Source organism: Cydia pomonella, unplaced genomic scaffold, assembly GCF_033807575.1.
Source record: "Cydia pomonella isolate Wapato2018A unplaced genomic scaffold, ilCydPomo1 PGA_scaffold_30, whole genome shotgun sequence".
NCBI lineage: Eukaryota > Metazoa > Arthropoda > Insecta > Lepidoptera > Tortricidae > Cydia > Cydia pomonella.
Genome location: NW_026907865.1, coordinates 387,385 through 407,867, shown reverse-complemented (window position 1 = coordinate 407,867; position 20,483 = coordinate 387,385). Strand labels below are relative to the sequence as shown.

The 20,483-nt window shown below is 35.0% G+C and overlaps 1 protein-coding gene across 1 annotated transcript; it reads left to right on the top strand.

Annotated features, from left to right (window-relative positions):
• Positions 1-17,363: 17,363 nt before the first annotated feature.
• On the top strand, positions 17,364-20,365 carry LOC133533983 (uncharacterized). The gene is made up of 2 exons (XM_061873075.1): positions 17,364-18,474; positions 18,844-20,365. The coding sequence occupies exon 2, from the start codon at positions 18,975-18,977 to the stop codon at positions 19,941-19,943; it is 969 nt and encodes a 322-aa protein (XP_061729059.1). The 5' UTR covers positions 17,364-18,474; positions 18,844-18,974; the 3' UTR covers positions 19,944-20,365.
• The last annotated feature ends 118 nt before the right edge of the window (positions 20,366-20,483 follow it).

The following is a 20,483-nucleotide window of genomic DNA, read 5'->3' as shown; positions in this document are numbered from 1 at the left end:
TTACAGGACACTATGTGACTAGCCATATGCCTATTTCGTAATATTGGCCTTGGTTTTATATTAAAACACATAGAAAATAATGAAAAACTACAGTACTCTTCGTTTGCATCTTTCAGTCATGATTTCACTCCGTATTCTAACAATTACAACTTGAAGGACACGTTTCCGTATTTTACCACTTGTGATTTCGATTAAATACATAACACTCAGTGAATTTTCATTTTTTTATTTATTTTAAAATGCTGCGAAGAATGATAATAATCAATTGAAGTTAACCTAGAATAAATGCATAATTATTGGTGTAATAAAGAACATTGAGTTACTAACTTAATAATAAACGTAAAATATTACAATACAGACGTTATTTTCAGAAAACAAAACTATAATACCTGAAGTTAAATAATAATGTTGGCATATTCATGCTTGATAGGGTTTGAAACGTTTCATTTTATCATTTTTTTGGTCTACTTAAACTGACTACTAAGCGAATACTGTCGTTGTGTGCGTAAAAGCCGTTATGTCGCCGTTATGTCGCTATTATGTCGCCATTATGTCGCCGTTGTGTCGCTACTATGTCGCCGTTATGTCGCTACTATGTCGCCGTTATGTCGCTACTATGTCGCCGTTATGTCGCTACTATGTCGCCGTTATGTCGCTATTATGTCGCTACTATGTCGCCGTTATGTCGCTACTATGTCGCCGTTATGTCGCTACTATGTCGCCGTTATGTCGCTACTATGTCGCCGTTATGTCGCTACTATGTCGCCGTTATGTCGCTACTATGTCGCCGTTATGTCGCTACTATGTCGCTACTATGTCGCCGTTATGTCGCTACTATGTCGCCGTTATGTCGCTACTATGTCGCCGTTATGTCGCTACTATGTCGCCGTTATGTCGCTATTATGTCGCCGTTATGTCGCTATTATGTCGCCGATATGTCGCTATTATGTCGCTGTTATGTCGCCGTTATGTCGCTATTATGTCGCCAATATGTCGCTATTATGTCGCTAGTCGCCAATATGTCGCTGTTATGTCGCTATTATGTCGCTAGTCGCCGTTATGTCGCTGTTATGTCGCTACTAAAGTATATAAAAGGGCCGTAAAGTACGGAGGATGGGCATTCATTCTTTAACCATCGGACTGGCGGTATCTCTGGCTTTGGGTAAGTAAAGTTTCTCTACTATTCCTTCTATTTGTTTGTGTTTGCTGGGAATTATCCTGGTAAATTTAAACTTGTAAATTGTGTCTATGTTTGGCATTGCGGAGACAATGTTGTCGTAATGCTAAGCTTAGGCTATGGTGGAGATTCTTTACTTCCTTATCTGTGTTACTATATTATGAGTTTTGTTAGTAAAATCTAATTTTGTTATTTTATTACCTTTCTATGAGGTTAGTTTGTTATTTTATAAAGCCAGATCACTGTTTGGACTAACAGTTTGTCCATCTAATCAGCTGCTCCCTAACGGTGACAAACTGCAGCTGTTTAGAAGTCTTTTGCTCCAAGTTGAGAGGACTTGGCGTCTCTTCTTTACCAACATAAGAGGCGAGCATACTCTCCTTAGTCTCAAAGTCCAGCTGTTAGATGAATGTGAGGGCATCACGTGCGTGCCATTGAGAGTAATCTCGGCTCACTGAAGTCTGCAGTAATTGAGGCTAGGTCTCGTATTAAATATATTTATATATATTTCGGTGCTCTGGCTCATGCTAGTGCTGGTCACGGGAGAGCTTCTGTCATGATTGGTAACAAACACAGATAGTTTTAGTCATGGCAGGGTATCCCATGTGACTGGTACGGGTGTGTGTGCTAGTGTGCTGATTACCTATAGACATGCTAGGGCGGTCTATTCTCATCCACCGTGCCTACGTGGCGATGAGGAGGGGGCCAATCACACAGACACTAGGGTTTGCTATACCTCGGTTTTGTCGGCCGAATGCTTACAGCTTAGACTTAGGGATACACTTGTGTATGTTCCAAATCACTAGATCAATGGTAAGTACGATCTGTGTTCTGGACATACTAGATTAGGGTCTAAGGGTAGGAATAGGGTAGAGTCACACACACTGTTATAGGGTCTCTCTCTTAGGTTTGATCTAGAAATTCGATTGGTTGGTGTATATATATATCTTTCAAAAGGTTCTAATGACGTGAAGCTATGTTTTATAACGTGTACTAATGATAATATTAGTGAAATACCGGTAATGGGTTTTAATTACCTAAATCTTCCAGACTGTTACTCTGAGTGGAAAGTTGAGGGTTATCTGTAACATCTTATATCTATTTATTTTCATTTCTGGGTTTTTGGTGTAGAGACGAAGTACTGAGTATTCGATCAGGTCCTAAGGTATTTATATATTCAATCCTTACATATCAAGTTGGGTTTAGGAACACAGACTAATCTGGGATAAAAGAATGGTTTGTTTTAGAGACCCTTTGGCAGGCGAGCGCAGTCCATTGGAATCTTTGAGTGGAATAATACTCACCTTGATAGTTCGATCTCATAAAGTACAGTAATGAGTTAAACTTGTACTTCGTTTATACATTTAAAAGGCCTAGGAATTCAGCCCACTTTTAGTTATGGGGACTGGGATAATGGCTTAGTAGCCTTAGCTTTTGGATATAAAAAGATAAGTAAATGGTGTCTGACGAATACTTATCGCTTCTCTTCGTCGGCCCCTAGGTTTGCATAGGGTTGCGAAGCGTTGGTCATAGCCCGTCTGGCTAATAAGATAGGATTAGGTGGCCCGATTGATATTGCTGATCGGAGTAAGAGTCTTCAGACCTGCATCTAACATTAGAGGCAGCACGTGTGATCCATTCACACCTCGTTTAGAAGATGATAGGATTGATAGGTAATAATATTTTATCTTATTAAAAGTATGTAAATGGGCTTAACCCAGGAGTGCTGCTTCAATGTTACCCCGAAGACTTAATAGGAGTAGCAGGATTTTACCAAAAATATTTTTATATTTATATAATCATATATGCTGCAATAACTAAATATCTTTCTAATGAATTAATAAAAATATATTTAACATTACATCAAAAATCATTGATAGTTTCTGTAACTTAAGGCTACACTTGTCGTCTACGAACTTGTGCATGTGGGCGGAGCCTATATCCTTTACCACGACACTGCTCATACCTTGTCGATTGTTATATATTTTCATTCTACTTATAAGGTGTCATATTTAATATAGAAAAGGGTTTGGAATAACATATTCTTACGGTATTTAGCTGAAGGTTGAATCTTAACATAAAATCCTATCGATTACTTCTTATCAACATAATAAATTATTTAGTATAGTAAATTTCCGAGTCTTAGCATCTAGGTAATACTTAATCAGGTAGAATCAGAGTCCAAGATTTAGTTGTTACTCATTAAAGAATCTGGAGTACCGCGGTTCACTTCGAGGGGTCCTAACCTGTAACTAGACGATCACTTGGCCAAATAATCGTTAAGGTAAAATTATTGTTGGGGTAAATTTTAGGGGTAATTTTAAAGGTGGGATTGTTAACGATTAGGTTCAGTATTTTATTAGGTTTGGGGTTTAATAGATGGGGTAGATTTGGGGTGTAGGTAGGGGAAGTTACAACTAGCAACCTATAAAACTCGTTTTTGATGTTCATAATTGGCTAAGAATTTTTTACGACTCTGCCGCGCGGTGTTCTGTATTTTTTTAAACAATTTTTTTCTTAAATATTTGCAATGTTACTTATATTTTTGGAATCTGTATTAATGCGCCTTTTTAAATATATTTTTTTTAATCCGATATCGGTAATCATTAAAAATTTATTGTCCTTGAAAGATTTTTTTTACTCAAAAGATTTTAGATTTTGGGCCGTATTTCAATTTTTTTCTATGTAAAGGTGTTTTTTTTGTTTTAGAAAATGATTGACCATCTTTTATTTATCCGAAAATGATACCACACTTGCCCTAGTAGCTATAGTTTAGTAGTTATAACGACCAACAGTGCGCGCGGCGTAGGAAAACTTCACCCCCTCCCCCTCCCCCCTAGAGGGGTGTCTCTCGCTGCCTCCCGGGTGTTTTCGACTCTGGTCCACCTTAGTAACAAGTGTGCCAAGTCTCATGCTTTAATGAGAAAAATATTGGTTCCCATACATTGAGTGCACCTAAAAACCCCACTACTTAGCGTTCTCGAACGAACCGCTTCTAATAGATCCCTGTCTCTGTCCCCTTGCTGAACCTGAGGACGCTCACCACAAGTCTTTGACATTACAACTGTGCTTAATTACCTCGACACCCCTTGCGTCTAATACAAGACAAGTATATAATTACAAAATAGGCAATTACGAAAAGATACGCGCCGAGCTAAATATTTTAAACTGGGATACAATTCTTAATGATGGGTCTTTGGATGACGCCTTATCGGTTTTTAATTCAACTATTTACAATTTAAGAGATAAATTTATACCTCATAAAATTGTTTTCCCAAATAAGTATCCTCAGTGGTTTAGTCCGGCTTTAAAAAAAGTGTTGAAAGAAAAACATAAGTACTTTCAGAAATATAAAAAGTATGGCTGCCTTTCTGATTTACAAACTTTTTCATTACTTAGACGGAGAGCTAAAATGTTAGAGGAGACTTGTTACAAAAACTATATCAGCAGAGTCGAAAACGCGGTTGTAGATAACCCAAAATATTTTTGGTCATACACTAAATCGCTCAGTAAAGGATCTCAGAGTCTCCCAGCTGTTATGAAATATGATTCTACTCAAGCCGATACTGGTGAATCTGTTTGCAATTTATTTGCCGATTATTTCAAAACTACCTTTCTCTGCAGTAGCTCAAGTGGCGTTCAACCTATGATTGAACCTACCGCTACTAGCACTAGCATATGCGACATTGAAATTAACTCTAACGAAGTCCTTAAACTGTTAAAGTCTGTTGATCTTAACAAAGGGGCAGGTCCCGACTTTATACCGCCTATCTTAATTTCAAATTGTGCTGAAAGTCTCGTTAATCCCCTCTGTGTTATTTTCCGTCGATCCCTGGCTGAAGGCACTGTCCCTAGAATCTGGAAATCTGCCTTTGTTACTCCTGTGCATAAGTCTGGTGACCGTTCTAACATAAAAAATTATAGACCTATATCGAAGTTATGTATTTTTGCTAAAATACTAGAAAAAATCGTCCATAGCCAAGTTTTTTCATCTCTTAAAATATCTTTTATCACCGAACAACATGGGTTTGTTAAAAATAAGTCTACAGAGTCCAATTTATTAATATTTTGTGATTATACTTCACGTAACATGGAGTCTGGTGGCCAAGTAGACACCATATATACTGATTTCAGTAAAGCGTTCGACAGAATAGACCATCATATACTAATTCAGAAGCTATTAAATTGCGGCATCCACGGAAATCTTTTTAGATGGTTCACTTCTTATGTGCAAAATAGATCTCAATCGGTTGCAATAAACGGTTTTACTTCATCCTGGTTTGGCATTCCTTCCGGTGTGCCGCAAGGTTCTTTGTTAGGTCCTTTACTATTTGTCATTTTCATCAACGATATCCACTGTATTTTTAAACACTCTCATTTTCTTCTTTATGCTGATGACACTAAAATATATAGAGCTGTTAAGAATGTTAACGACTGTTTGTTATTACAGGATGACCTAAATAGATTTTCTAAATACTGTATCGAAAACAGATTAGACCTAAATGTTGCAAAGTGTCATACCATGTCGTTTACTCGCAAACCCAACCCAATCTTGTTCAACTACACACTTAATTCGACTAGCATCGCCAATTCACATTCAACCAGAGATTTAGGTATTTATCAAGACCCCAAGCTTCTATTTGATAACCATATAAACAAAATAGTACAGAAAGCCTCCAGGTCTCTAGGCTTTATCATGAGATCAACATCAAAATTTAAAAAAGTAAAGCCTATAAAAGTATTATACTGCTCGTTTGTGCGATCTATCCTCGAATATGTATCCGTTGTGTGGAATCCTTGTTACGACATCTACATTAAACGAATTGAGTCCATTCAAAGAAAGTTTTTAAAATTCCTTCAATTCAAATCTAAAACTACAGACCTGTGTTATCGTGATAGGTGCGTAAGACACCATTTTCTTCCCCTAGATTTGAGAAGAAAAATCACTGACTTAGTCTACTTAACTAAAATCTTAAACGGATCTGTCGATAGCCCGGAACTGGTTATGAATATTAGTTTTCGTATCCCCAGAGCTTCTTCTAGACACTACCGACCTTTGTCACTTCCATCGACCAAAACCAACTATCGTCAAAATTCATACTTTGTCCGAGCTCCGAGGTCAATGAATGAACTGTGTTATAGCAACGATCAACTGGATTTACATCTAATGAAACCTGCTACAATTAAAAACCTCATGGCATCTAGTTTCTTTGCTCCCCTGCCTGCAGAAGATTAGCATAGGTTTAATTTTAATTTATTGATTTAAATAAGAAACAAATTACTTCTTTCTTTTCTCATAGCATGTTTTGGCGTTTGTAAAGTCTTTAATTTTGTTATCTACAACACGTGCTAACCTGTAATATGACTACCTTTGTATCCTATCTGTGGAAACCTGTAATTGGCTTCCCTGATACATATTTATGTTAACCTAGTTTTAGTTTATTAAGCTGTTGGTTTTCCGAATAAAATAAAATAAAATAAAATAAAATGATATTGTACGATATCGGTTAAGTTTACTTAATAAAGTAAAAAAAAACTTTACTAATATTTCGAAAACTGCTTTTTTTTATTTTCCATTTAGAACAAAATAATTTTTATTCGTAAACACAAACAAGACACATTATATTACTTGATATAACAAAAACAAAGAAACAAACAAACAAAGAAAGAAACATTTCTAGTTATTCCTAACCTAACCCCTGATCCATCAACTCCCAACCCCTCAGTCCCCTACCGATCAACTCACCGCCTCCTCAACCCCCTAACCTCGCAAACCCTGACTCGTCAAACCCCAACCCCTCAACCCCGAAACTCAGACCCCCAAAACACTACCCTCTACCTTCATCTCTCACACCTACCCCTCACCTCTCAGTCTCTTTGGTTACGAAGACGTTAGCGAATATGTAAGGTCAAACTCGTGGTTAGGCTACAGTTGCACAAATGGGTGGTTTTTGGGAGGAAATGCTTGAACTACTTTAGAAAACACTGAAATCACCATACACGTGCCTTTAAAAATTGAGGAGTTTCCTCAATTTCTCATGGTTTCCATCAGAGCTAAAAATATTACGGAAACAACTTGGAGGTAACTTCTTACAAACAGAAAAAGAGTTACTTTTACCACCGGTGCTGGAGTAATGTAGATATATTTAAAAAATCATTATCATGAAAACAATCATCATCATCACTCATCAGGTACACTCTTACAAATTGGTGATTTTCGAGAGAAAATGCTCGAGTTGCTTAAGAAAACACCTAAATCACCATCATACATGTGCCGTTAAAAATTGAGGAGTTCCCTTAATTCCTCATGGATTCCATCATCAGATCGGGACCAAAGTAAAATGGGACCACCTTGCATGTAACTCCTTTCAAACAAAAAAGAATTAGGTACTCTAATCGGACTACGGGTGTGTGAGTAATCGGTGAACGCACATAAAAAAATCACTAATTCATAATTAAATTCCATCAAATCTACTAAAGAATGTCACTGTCACAATGACATCTGTCAACGTCAGTATGACGGACCAGATATCACCAACCTTTTTGGAATAATAAAAAAAAATATTATCTTACTGAAGGTGACGAACATAATAAAACTGTATTTGTATGGAATACAGAAATTAAGTCAAAATATTTAATCGAAACCGGCAAAACGTCCTTGACAGGTTATTCGTATAAAGATACAAGCAAATGTCGACCTTATGGCAAGCGACAAAGTGGGACGTTTTACCGGTTTCGGTCACTCCATTTTCTATACCTTTAATTGAACGCTGCCAAATCCATAAGTGAAGGGTTTTTGTTTAATGTGTCGCCTATACTTCGACTTTTAGATGTTTGTTATGTGTAAGTAAATATTTATTCACTATACGTACAAAATTACATTCAAATGTATCGTCTTTAAGCAATAGGGTTGTTTCCATCTACAAATCTTAAGGCAGAATTGTATCCCAATAAATTCTTTTGGATTATAAGAACATGTTAAACTACTTTTAGGGGACCTGTAATGACCATATTTTTGTAAATATGTATTGAATTTAAAATATCTTTTGGCACACGTCATGTGACCAAACTCGAAACGTCATTGAAGATTCTGATGACGTCACAACTCTCGGATTGACACTGTTGATAGTTAGGCGATAAACAACAAATGACAAATGTCAGTTGACAGTTCGTATCTTCTACGTGTGTATGTAGTTATGTGTCAAATCGTAAACTGTGACGTCACACAATTTTCAAAGAGCGTTTTGGGCGCCAAAGCATCTGTCAAAATATATTTGGTTAATTTAAAATATTTAAAGCCGTTTTTAGTATAAGAGTTGAATTTTAGGGCAACTTTTAGTTAATATAGAACGTAATAAAAGCGTTTCAAAAAATTTGGAACAACCCTATTATAATGTATATAGTACAAGCCTTGCTCAGTTGGGGACTAGGGTATTTTTAAAACATGCTGGGTACGGTGAGAGGTGTCATTTCCTACAATTTATAATCTTAAAATGTCAAATCTCGCTAAATTGTATTGAGATGACGTCTGTTCTTTTCTGATTACCCTTTCTGTTTGAAAAATACTATGAGTAACAGACGTCAGATGCCGAATGAAGTGACAACTTGACTTGCCAATTGACAAGTGAGTGTCATGGCCGCCATAAATCTATCATGGTACCATAAGGGCGTATTACATCCTGAAACTTAAACAACTACTGTACAGATGTGAAGAAATAGGTTTACAAGTAACATTAGTCTGGATTCCGGGTCACTGTGGGATCGACGGCAATGAGAACGCCGACATGTGGGCTAAGCAGGCCACCCTTAATGGATCGGAGACTCACAACATGGTTCTAGCGTCTGACTTAATGATTAAAGCTCGCCGTGACTCGAGGGACGATTGGCAAGAATTGTGGGATTCTTCTAGACGCCATGTTGGAAAACATTATGGAATCATACAACCAATTATACCTCATAAACCGTGGTTCTTCCGTTTTCGTTCTGCTAGTAAATGGGCCACGTCTACACTCTGCCGTCTCCGTTTGGGTCATGTCTGTACTCCTGTATTCCTCGCAAAAATTAGGGTGCGGGACAGCTCTTTATGCGAGTGCGGTCTTGACGAAGGAACTTCGGATCACATTTTCTTTTCTTGCAATAGACTTAACCGCTCGTTATATGATGTATTACCGAATAATATCCCGCGGCCTATCAATTTTCAAACGCTTCTAGTTCTCATGGATCCTCCCATCACTGGAATTCTTCTTAAACACATACAAGAAAATAATATAAAACTTTAACGGCTCTACATTTTCTAGTAAAATCACCTTATCTTATGTCTATTGTCCATTTCTTATCTCTCCTTATGTTGGTATGCCTTCTAATTGTCAAAACTGTTACCCTTCCCGCTCTTTTTCTAATAAACTGTACATGTCCTGTGTTGTCTGTGATGTCCTTAACAATAAATGTTTTTTGTTTTAGGTACCTACCATAAGTCCTTTTACCAAACCAAAATTTATCATACACCGAACATGCTTATCGTGCGTGGTACGTCTTAAAACGTCGTCATTGGCAAAATCCCTCCTGCCAAAACACAAGAGGGGAAAGCCAGGAAAAAAAAAAAAAAAAAAAAAAAAAAAAAAAAAGGGCGTATTACACTATCCTGTAGTTGTAGTTTTCGAATTTACGTTTTGAGGTATAGTAATAATACTAATAATACACACATCTTAAGACGATAATGTTTCTGTATTAAAACGGAATACCAAATGTTGTTTACACCTGAAGTATTACCATTTCATAACGAACATTTCTACCTCAAAATAGTTTTAATTCAGTATTAATTAACGCTAATTAATACTTTTTTCATAAGTCTGATTATTTAAACTAAGTATTTAAATATTGTATTTCAAATTAGTATTAAATTATTTACTTACGTGCATTCGTTCGCCAATAATATATTTACTATTTATGGAACGTTTCATTTTACTGGCAACACAGTGGTAGATTTGATGGAATTTAATTATGAATCAGGGATACAGAACCTCCTCCTTCTATGAAATTGAAGTCTGCTTAAAACTAGCACGAGATCTAAAACAACACAGCATCATGTTTTACAATTAAGCGGAAATCGTACCTACAAATTAATTGAACACCATATTATAGCTACAGTGTAAAATATCAGGGAAAAAATACTAAACTATCTAAAACTTTAAATATTTAGGTACACACATAAAAAAGCATATGTAACTATCTAAACATTACAATTTAATTATAATTGCTTACACGTATCATCAGGTTCAAATTTTTACAATTTATGAATGATGTCATTCATAACATGTCCATGCACTTTTGAACCATACTGTAAGTACATATCAGGTCTTCCACTTCTTCCAGTAACAATTGAGTCGCTTAACTTCAAACTCTGGTAAATCTATCTGTCAGCTATGCGATTTTGGTATTAACAAAGGTAAATAATAGGGTAGATAATAGGTATTTGCTGAGAGGGTCGAATGGATTTACCCGAGTTGGAAGTTGGAAGAAGCGACACAATGGGGTTGGCAACTGTCAAAGGTTTGCATAGATGGTGCCATCATAGTTTGCCCCTTTTTCTAGAATATAGCTGAGAATATGAGATTTGACTTAAAGGGGCGGGCATCCGGGCTATAACCGCGAAAATCGAAGTTCGCAAATTGCGGGCATCTTTCTCTGTCACTCTAATTACGCCTTCATTGGAGTAAAACAGAAAGACATCCGCAATTTGCGAAATTTGCAGTAGCTCCCCAGGGCATAACCGATAGCCGTTTGTCTTATAATTTTTCTAGTTGTAGTGCAAATGTAGGTGATACGACTCAAAACTTGTCAAAAATCTATGGAAATCGTGGGGAGGCCTTTAATGTTGAACTTGGCTTTCGCTTTTGGCTGTCATTTCACATTTATGTTTTTGATGGGTTTAACTAACTGGCTGAAGGAAGTGATCACCGCTTACGTTCAAGTGCGAATCTCACTCTTGCTCTTCCTTCAAATAAGCCGCGAACGTGTGCAAATTCATTCACGGTGCGCACTAGTTGTGGAACGAGTTGCCCCTGTCGCTTAAACAGTCCCGGGCTGTGTGTACCACTCAAAGTTAATATTATGAAGCTTTTGGCTTTCCAATGTAGGCAGTGTGATTTGGTTAAGCACTCTTTATTTTTATATTTTTACTTGTGATATTTATACAATATGTTTGTACAGGTATAGTGGAGCCGTTAACCACGGATAGTACGATGATTTTTATCGACAAATCATCCCCATACCTGTTTTTTCTCAACCATTTTATAAATGCTCGTCTTCAAAGTTTTATGGCGCCAAACACGACTGCACTTGGTTAATGTACTATTATTTGTCCATTTACCTGTCGCACATTTGAAGGAAAAATATCGTTCGATAGCTTTGTAAATTAGGGCATTAGAATTCTCCACAATTACTCGAGAATTAATATCAAAGTAACGGGGGGGGGGGTTAATGGTAATTTTTATGCCTATTTTGTTGAATAACTTCTAATACTAAACTGTATATTCCAAAATTATAAAAATAAAAAATTTTTTTCACAATGAGCTCTTTCATTTCATATGTAATACACTAAAGTTTTCACGTCAGCAGCTCGAACAAGGGTAATTTGCTGCTTAAAAAAAAGTGAGCAAAATCGCATTTTGCTCACTTACTGAGACAAAATAACATTCAAGTGACCTTTAGATTCGAATGTCATTTCAAGATTGCCTAATACAAGTTCGAAATATTCGGATTCTATTGTCTTTGTCCCTTTCACGTCATTAGCAAAAAGAAAGAGACAAAAAAAGTGCATACGTAATTCAACGGTATATTGACGGTTTATAATATAAATAATAAAATAAAATATAAAGCCTTTTATTTCCCGCTAAATTAGTACAATTATTTGTTTCTTATTTTATGATGGTTAGTAAATCATTTTTTGTTTTTTTTTGCTTACATACTAGTTTTGGAATTGTTAGTTATTTTCTAAATAATTTGTAGATATGTAACAGGAACCCCTCTCAGGTGAAGGCCTCTTCCAAATTTGCCATTTTGATCGGTCTGATGCCAGTTTGGTCCAGCTATTTTTATGATGTCCTCGTCCCAGCGTGAGTGTGGTCTTCCACTGCGTCGCTTGCCTTAAGGCCTTTCCATAATGTGACGATTTTAGTCCATCTGCGGTCTTTAGTCGTGCCACATGTCCGGCCCATCGCCATTTCAACTTTTGAGCTTGGTTGAGAGCATCTATATAGTTTTAATCGCTGTTCTTATCCTTGTGTGTCGTATCTTTTGATTTTTTTTTCAAGTTTAACATGCTACGTTCCATACCTCTTTGACATGTAGTTATTAGATTCTGGATTTTTTTGGTGAATTTCCACGTTTGACTTGCATATATTAAACATGGAATTATACATGTGTTCATAACTTTCCTTTTCAGCTTTATTGGCATTTTACTTTTAAACACTTCTTTTACGACGGTTTATAATAGACCCCCAAAATAAGTCAGACCGCATCGTTCCAAAACACCCTACGAGTCTCCATTCGTATATATAATAACTAATTAAAGAAATAAAAGTTTAAAATTTAATAAAAACGCCATACGTTACGTATTTTATTATACAATCAAAACAATGAACTTATACAAATTTACGCAATTGTTATGCAGTAAATAATCCTACTTAACTACTTTTACAGTACATATGGTGCTACTTTATAGCACTAGTGCAAAAATAAGCATATTTACGTTACTGTGTCGAGCATTTAAAGGACCATATGTACTGTAAAACGTTGTACGATACATGTGCGAATAGGTAATTCGCAACTCGTGTCGATTTAAAACACTCCCTTCGGTCGTGTTTTAATTTATCGCCACTCGTTTTGAATTTCCTATTTTTCGCACTTGTATCGTAATGTACTATTAACGATCTCTACTATAGTTGACAAATAGTAGTATCCGCAATTCGGACCGTATCTTACAAAGTTTTTTTTTTTACAAAAAAAGTTGTCAATTGTACTGTCAATTGATGTTCGTTAATTCATTATTTTCGTATTATTTTATTGACATTTCTTTCGTTTTGTTTTATTGTGGTAATTAAAGTTAATTGTTAGAATACCTTCAGAAAACATGAGTTAAATAATGATCCGTCCGGATTACATTTTTTCAGGTAGTATTTTTTGATGGCTGACTGACGTGAAAATTTTTGTGTACTACACGAGATCAAAGTTATTTACATCTCGTGCGCTTTTGAGTCCCTTACTACGCTCAATATTCTAAATTAGATTATATTATAGAATCTTTCGCTTGCGCTTACGGGACTCAAAACAAGCACTCGAAGAAATATCAAACTTTGCTCTCTTATTGTACAAATAACTATTGCAAATTTTAATTTTTTGTATTACTAATTTAATTAAACTTGCCCCCAATTCAGACCAACCCCTATAGACTGGGCTATAACCGCGACAATCGAAGTTCGTCAATTGCGGGCATTTTTCTCTGTCACTCTAATTACGTCATAGTGAGAGTAAAAGAGAAAGATCCCCGCAAATTGCGAATTTCGGTTTTCGCGGTAGGCCCCCTGAGCTTATAAGACGACTCGGGGTCACCGCCCGTGTGATATTTTTTTTATGATACAGGAGCCAAACGAGCAGACGGATTACCTGATGGTAAGCGATTACCGCCGCCCATGGACACCTGCAACACCAGAGGGGTTGCAAGTGCGTTGCCGGCATTTAAGATGGGAGTACGCTCTTTTCTTGAAGGTGCATGTCGGTCTTTGGGTCACCAAGCTACATACGTGTACGACTGTACGTGTACCAAAGTCCAGTTGTTCCGGAGTAATCGGATGTTAGAGTTATGAATCGGATGGAGGGTTACGTTTTTTCCTTTTAAGGTACAGAAACGGAACCCTAAAAATCGCGAAAATTGCGGATTTTGTAGATTTGGGCGATTATAACCCTAAAGGACTAGTTTTTAGGGTTCCGTACCCAAACGGTAACCACGGGACCCTATTACTAAGACTCTACAGTCCGTCTGTCTGTCCGTCTGTGACCCTGTATCTCATGAACCGTGATAGTTGAAATATTCTCAGATTATGTATTTCTGTTGCCGCTATAACAACCAATACTAAAAACAGAATAAAATAAATAATTAAAGTGGGGTTCCCAAACAACTAACGCGTGATTTTATTTGCCGTTTTTTGCGTAGGTAATGAATGGTACGGAGCCCTTCGTGCGCGAGTCCGACTCTCACTTGGGCGGTTTTTGATAGTACAGTCAGCGTCAAACAAATACTTCGTAGCAGTCAAAGTGGCCAAATAGTTCGGTACACCATACTAAAAATATGGTGTACCGAACTATTTGGCTACTTTGACTGCTACGAAGTATTTGACGCTGACTGTACCATTACAAGGCGTCTTTAAGGTAGACTAAATTTACTACAATACTAGACTAGAATTTATTGTCTCTGTAGATCTAAAGATTTCTTCAGTGATTGTTCTAATTTCTAATTTTTATTAAGTGAAAAACTAGTTTTGAGGTAAAATACTAGTTTGTTTATACCTACAGTAGAATACGCATATAATGACATCGAAGGGAAGTGATCAAGTGACAAATAAAGCGGATGTCAAAGAAAGCATAGTGGATTAACTTCTTATTTTTGTTAACTTTTCCAAATTAATCTCAAATTCCTTTGTGAGAGATGAGTTTTATTAACCAGTACCAACTGAGTAAACGCCCGATATAACAAACACCCCTATAATGGAACAAGCATCAGTAATGGGATGGTATAGACAAATTCTGTAAAACAAGTATTTACCATCAGTTTTTAATCGCTGCCAACATTTTTCCATAAACAAGAGCCAAAGAGCTGCTTAAGTTACATTTTTCATTGATATTTGTTAGTTAAAGTTAATAGTGCCTTACATTCCATGACTGGAGCATTTCGTATGGGATTTAGAAACAGCGCGCCAAGCGGAACGTTTTGGATTCTCAAAATCCCATACAAAATGAGACTTAACGTAAACGCGTACGTCACGTTACGCCATCGAATAAATTTACACTAGGGGTACAGGCCCTATAAATTGGCGCTATAGGATAGTTTTTATAACCAAAATCATCTTTTGAGAGTGTGAAAAGTAGGGGGAAGTTTGTATGGCGAAACAATAACCGCTGGACCGATTTAGATGAAAGGCCATGCCTGGATAAGCTAAGTGAATCTGCCCCCAGCGAGTTTTGGCTTGTAAATTTTTTTTTTGATGATATGGCTTTATATTAGTAGCAAGTATGCAAAATATCAGCCCCCCAAATGTTATAGATTTTGGTAAAAAAAAAAAGATCTATATTCAATTTTTTTTTTCTAGCGAGCCGATTTTGACGTGCGTCACATATATTATGCATATAGTAAAGGCAATTATACGACATCAATTTTATTATAGAACACACTGCGATACAAAAAAAAATGAAAGTACTTTTAGATCGGCGACACCTCCAAGTTTTTCAGATAAAGATAAAGATAGTTTATTATTCAAGTAGGCATATTACAATGCGCTTATGAACGTCAAATAAAGCTACACCGGCTCTAGCCCTACATCTCTGACCCGAGAAGATTTAAATCCCCCCTCAATTGGAGGAGGGTATCCCAATATGGACCGGCAAGAAACTCGGCGGGACACATCTTTTCAAAACATTACATCTTATAATTGACATGCATTAAATAAGAAAAATAAAATACAATTTAGATTACTATAGAAATCATGCGTAATTGCATGATACAGTAGCTACTTTTCTTTATAGAAAATTGATAAAAGAATATAATATATGTATGCCATATAAAATCATACAAATACGTAGCTCTTTCAGAAAACATATCGAATTCTTATAAAAGAAAAAGAAAATGAAATTAATAAAGAAATGAGAATAAAATCACTTTAATGACTGCTCGATAGATCATATTTTTTTAGTGTTTTATATCTATTAATGCCACTAGTAATAATCAGATAAAAACTTATATTAGGTATTAAATGCCTTAAACAGGATAGTCTTCGATCTAGAAAGTTACGATTTGGAAGGAAGTCAACAGCCAAATCGATGACGTTATAACAAATTGATGACGCTCATAATATGACGTTTAACTTTATAATGTAATTTTAATGATAGTTCATTATCATCATTATCTGTAATTAGTGTTATGAAAGAGAATTTTGCTAGATACGGGATACCGCAAACAATAATCACAGATAACGCTACCACATTTACAAGTCGCGATTTTAATCGGGAAAAAAAAAAAAAAAAAAAAAAAAAAATCGGGTAACGAGTACGAGTCGTTTTATATACGTAAGTTTAGTATGCATGCTTATTATTTTTAAGGGAAAGATGTTGTAGGTAGTTCTATAACAAGGTATATCTACCCGTTATTATTTTAATAAACCAGTTGTCATCTGAGCTCGGTGTTTGATTTACTACAATAGTGAATTCACTTAGTGAACGAATTGTTTATTACAAGTGTCTGAGTAGCGAATAGCATACGAACGAAGTGTAGAGTATATAGCTTTTTAAAAACAGAATTAAAATTTCGAACAAATCGTTCTTGCTTATATATATACCCGTGAAAAAAGATTCTGATCAGGCCTGACATGGCCATATCAAAATTTGTGATATAATTATATCAAGTCTGATATGGTCTGATATGTCCATATATAATTTTTGATAGATTCTGATATGACCTGATCTGGCCTGATATGAAAATTGGCCATATCAGGCCTGATATAGCTTGATCAGGCCTTATATGGTTTGATCTGGTCTAATATAATTTGATCTGGCCTGATATAATTTGATATATCTATATATTATTTTTTAATAAGTTCTGATATGACTTGATATGGCCTGATATAATTTGATATGCAAGTTTGTAATTTTTTAATATGTTCTGATATGATTTGATCAGACTTGATATGACGAAACTATATGACCTTAATTTTTTCATTTACCCACTAAGAATGCAAATTTGCCTGTTTTAAAAAAGGTTTTAAAAATACTTATTTTTAATTTTTAATTTACTTATAAAATTATTTAATTATTAAAATATATTTTTTCTATTTATTGTCGGTTTACTATACTTATTTTAATAAAACTTAAACAAAAAAATATATAACTGGTATCACAGAATTCATTAAGTTGGGATATTTATTCGATCTAAAATTCACAGAAAGAAAAATTATATTGCCACTTGTGAAACAATTCGTGAATTATTTTGATTATCGGTTATCATGCGACGAAAGTTCAAATAAATAAATTTTTTATTTATAATCAATGAAATTAATGAAATATTAGAAGAAAATTTTAATAATCTCTTGAATTTATATGAACTTAACAAATTATTAGCAGTTATATAAGAAAATTACCGCGCAGCATTTGGAAGATTTACAACTGAAAATAGTTTGAAAAACCTTCGATAGGTGGCGAATGGTTGCGAAATTGTTTCCTATCTAAAGAGTTGAATTTAAAATGCTAAGTTCCAATAAAAGAAAAATTTTGTTACTTCTCTCAGGGTGTATCTTATTTTGATTTAATTTGTATAAACGACTAAAATTATTTTGCTATAATCGACTTAAACTTTTTTTTAAGTTTTTTACATAATCGAATGAAAACTAATTTGAATTATTTTAACTTTATTCTTAATGATTATATATATCTTGATATGGACATATCAACTCTGATCAGAACATATCAAGTCTGATATGGCCAATTTCTATATCAGGCCTGATATGGACGTCTCATACCAGGCCATATCAGGTCTGGTTAGAATATTTTTTCACGGGTAGTAATACATAAATATTTAGCTTATACTTGATAAATAGTTAGCAACGCCACCGCATAGGTGACGCCTCCTCATTATCATTATCGACTTCCTCGTATATTTGACCAATCACTAGCTATTTAAATGATAACAAGTTTCATATACTAAATGATTGCATGCTCACAGTGAATCCTAATGAGCCCATTTCGGCACAAGTTTCCTCAGAAACGGACAAATTTATTAAGACACTGACCGTGAACTTGACCTTTTGCGTTCTGAGAACTAGCGAAGCGAATAACAATAACATACAGATGGTTGGATTCCAAAAAATTAGTCAGGTTACTAATGACGTGGTCTTCCAACGTTCACACGTGAGTAGTGAGTATATAAGACAGTTGGGAAGCTTGACCCATTTAGTTTACAGTCGACAGTCAGTCAGTAAGGAATCTTCTTGATCAAAAGGAACTTTGAAAGTGTTTTTGACTTCACATTATTTCAGGTAAATTTTTTTTGTATTATTTTTAATTTTTTGGAACTTTTATTGTAATATATTGCAAATTGTTTAATGCGCGGATTTGAATCCCAGGTAGAGTTTAGAAAAATGAATAATTATTCAAAATTTATTCCAAATTCTTGCATGAAAACAATCCTATAATAAAATTTAGATGAAATGTATATGACATGAAAATATAGATGTTTTCCGCAAACTATTTGTAACGTGATTAGTCAAATATATCATAAGCATGAAAATATATTTAATCGTATAATGACGCGCGCGTAAATTTAATACTAGTTCTATTGTTATTTAAATAAATTTTTTTATGATTTATGATGTTTCTTCTTACACGTGCGTCATCTCTTGTTTCAGTTGTACCCGTTACGTAATTTATTTACCGACTGCCAGCAATTCAAATTAGTGTGCGTAGTCAGTCGCATTCTGCAACCCGTCGAAATCAGTCTCGTACTTCATTAAAGAATAAAACTTGCTATCCTATAAAGATGGTGAACTTTTACATTTTCCTGAAAGATTATTCGGGTTCTGCGAAAAAAGACCAGAGATATCATGGAGACCATACCAAAGAACTTGTAAAAAGATTCAAAAGTGATATAGAGAAAATTCAAGAGTCAGCTAAGGAAGATGCGGAATCTAAAATAATTTATATTACTTGGGAGACTTATTGTTACACTGTCAAAGAGGAAGAAATTTACTCTGAAAACAGTGGATGGAAATTGAATGGAATGGGAGGACGTCTGGAAGAAGCTATCAGTTTGATACAGAAGATTTTCGGCCAGCCCGAGAAGAATACAATCAAGTTGTTGTACCTAATGACAAAAAATAAGATCAGCAGGGTAAATATCGCGACTAGTTTTGCAATGAATGAGGGCATAAACTACGAAAATTTTGTTTTCCACGCGTTCAATGATGATGAAAGTCCAATAGATCTTTCGATAGCTTCATCATTTTTGAAGAAACGTTGTGCCATTTACAAAAACTTGCAGCTGATTGATGACGTCGATATTTCCAAAGAATTCGACTACGACAAAATCAAGGTAAACAATTTTTTAATTGAAAAGGATCAGTTGCAATCTTACATCAAATTGAAGTTCATCAATAAGTTTAAGCACTACACTGTTGTTCTCAAGGAACTTAACAAGCTTAAGAAGTTGCGGTCGCGGCTCTCTGTAGAGTCACAGCAAAGAATAGGTTTGAGGGGTGAAATTTTCAAAGTTATGACTGCTTTGATCAATTATGTTGCTAGTGAGGAAAATGATTACTCGTTTAATGCTTTGAAGATTCAAGTGGAACTTGATGGTTCTGTTAATGAGACTGAAGAAGAGCTGGAAGAAGATATGGAAGTTGATCCTGTTCTGGAAGATAACAGCGAAGACCGTAATATGATTCGAAAGAAGTTTGATTTGGTAGAGAATCTTATTTTTCAGAGAGCCAAGAAATTGGTTCAAGTCTAACTACCAATTTTAGAAAATTTTAATTATTATTATTTTGATATTACCAGGTTAAATTTTAAATATAATTTGTGGAAAATTAAGACTCAAAAAATGTAATTTTTGGTAGAAGTAAGTTAATATGATCGTAGATCTTTTATTAAATTTTGTTATTGTTATTAATGTTTAAGCTCTGAAGTGTAATTAATGTGACAATTTTTTATTTCATAATTAAGTTATTGATTATTTTTCTTTGTAGAAGAGTTTGTTAAGTACCCATTTTATTGTAATTAAGTGTATGAAAAAGCCTTAAAATAAATTTTATATTTTAAAAATTAAACCGTGTTTGATTTTTGTTTACAATATTTGTTTAAATGATACAAAAATAACAATGAGTAAGCTTTTCTTATCAAAACATGTTTGTTTGTTGATCGTGACCATGATATTGCTCTTTATATATAAACTTAGTGATATCATTCTGACAGGATAATTTAGTTGAAATAATTATCCAAATACCAAAACTTATAAGTCAAATACAAGATATACAGTTACAGAATCTCGCAT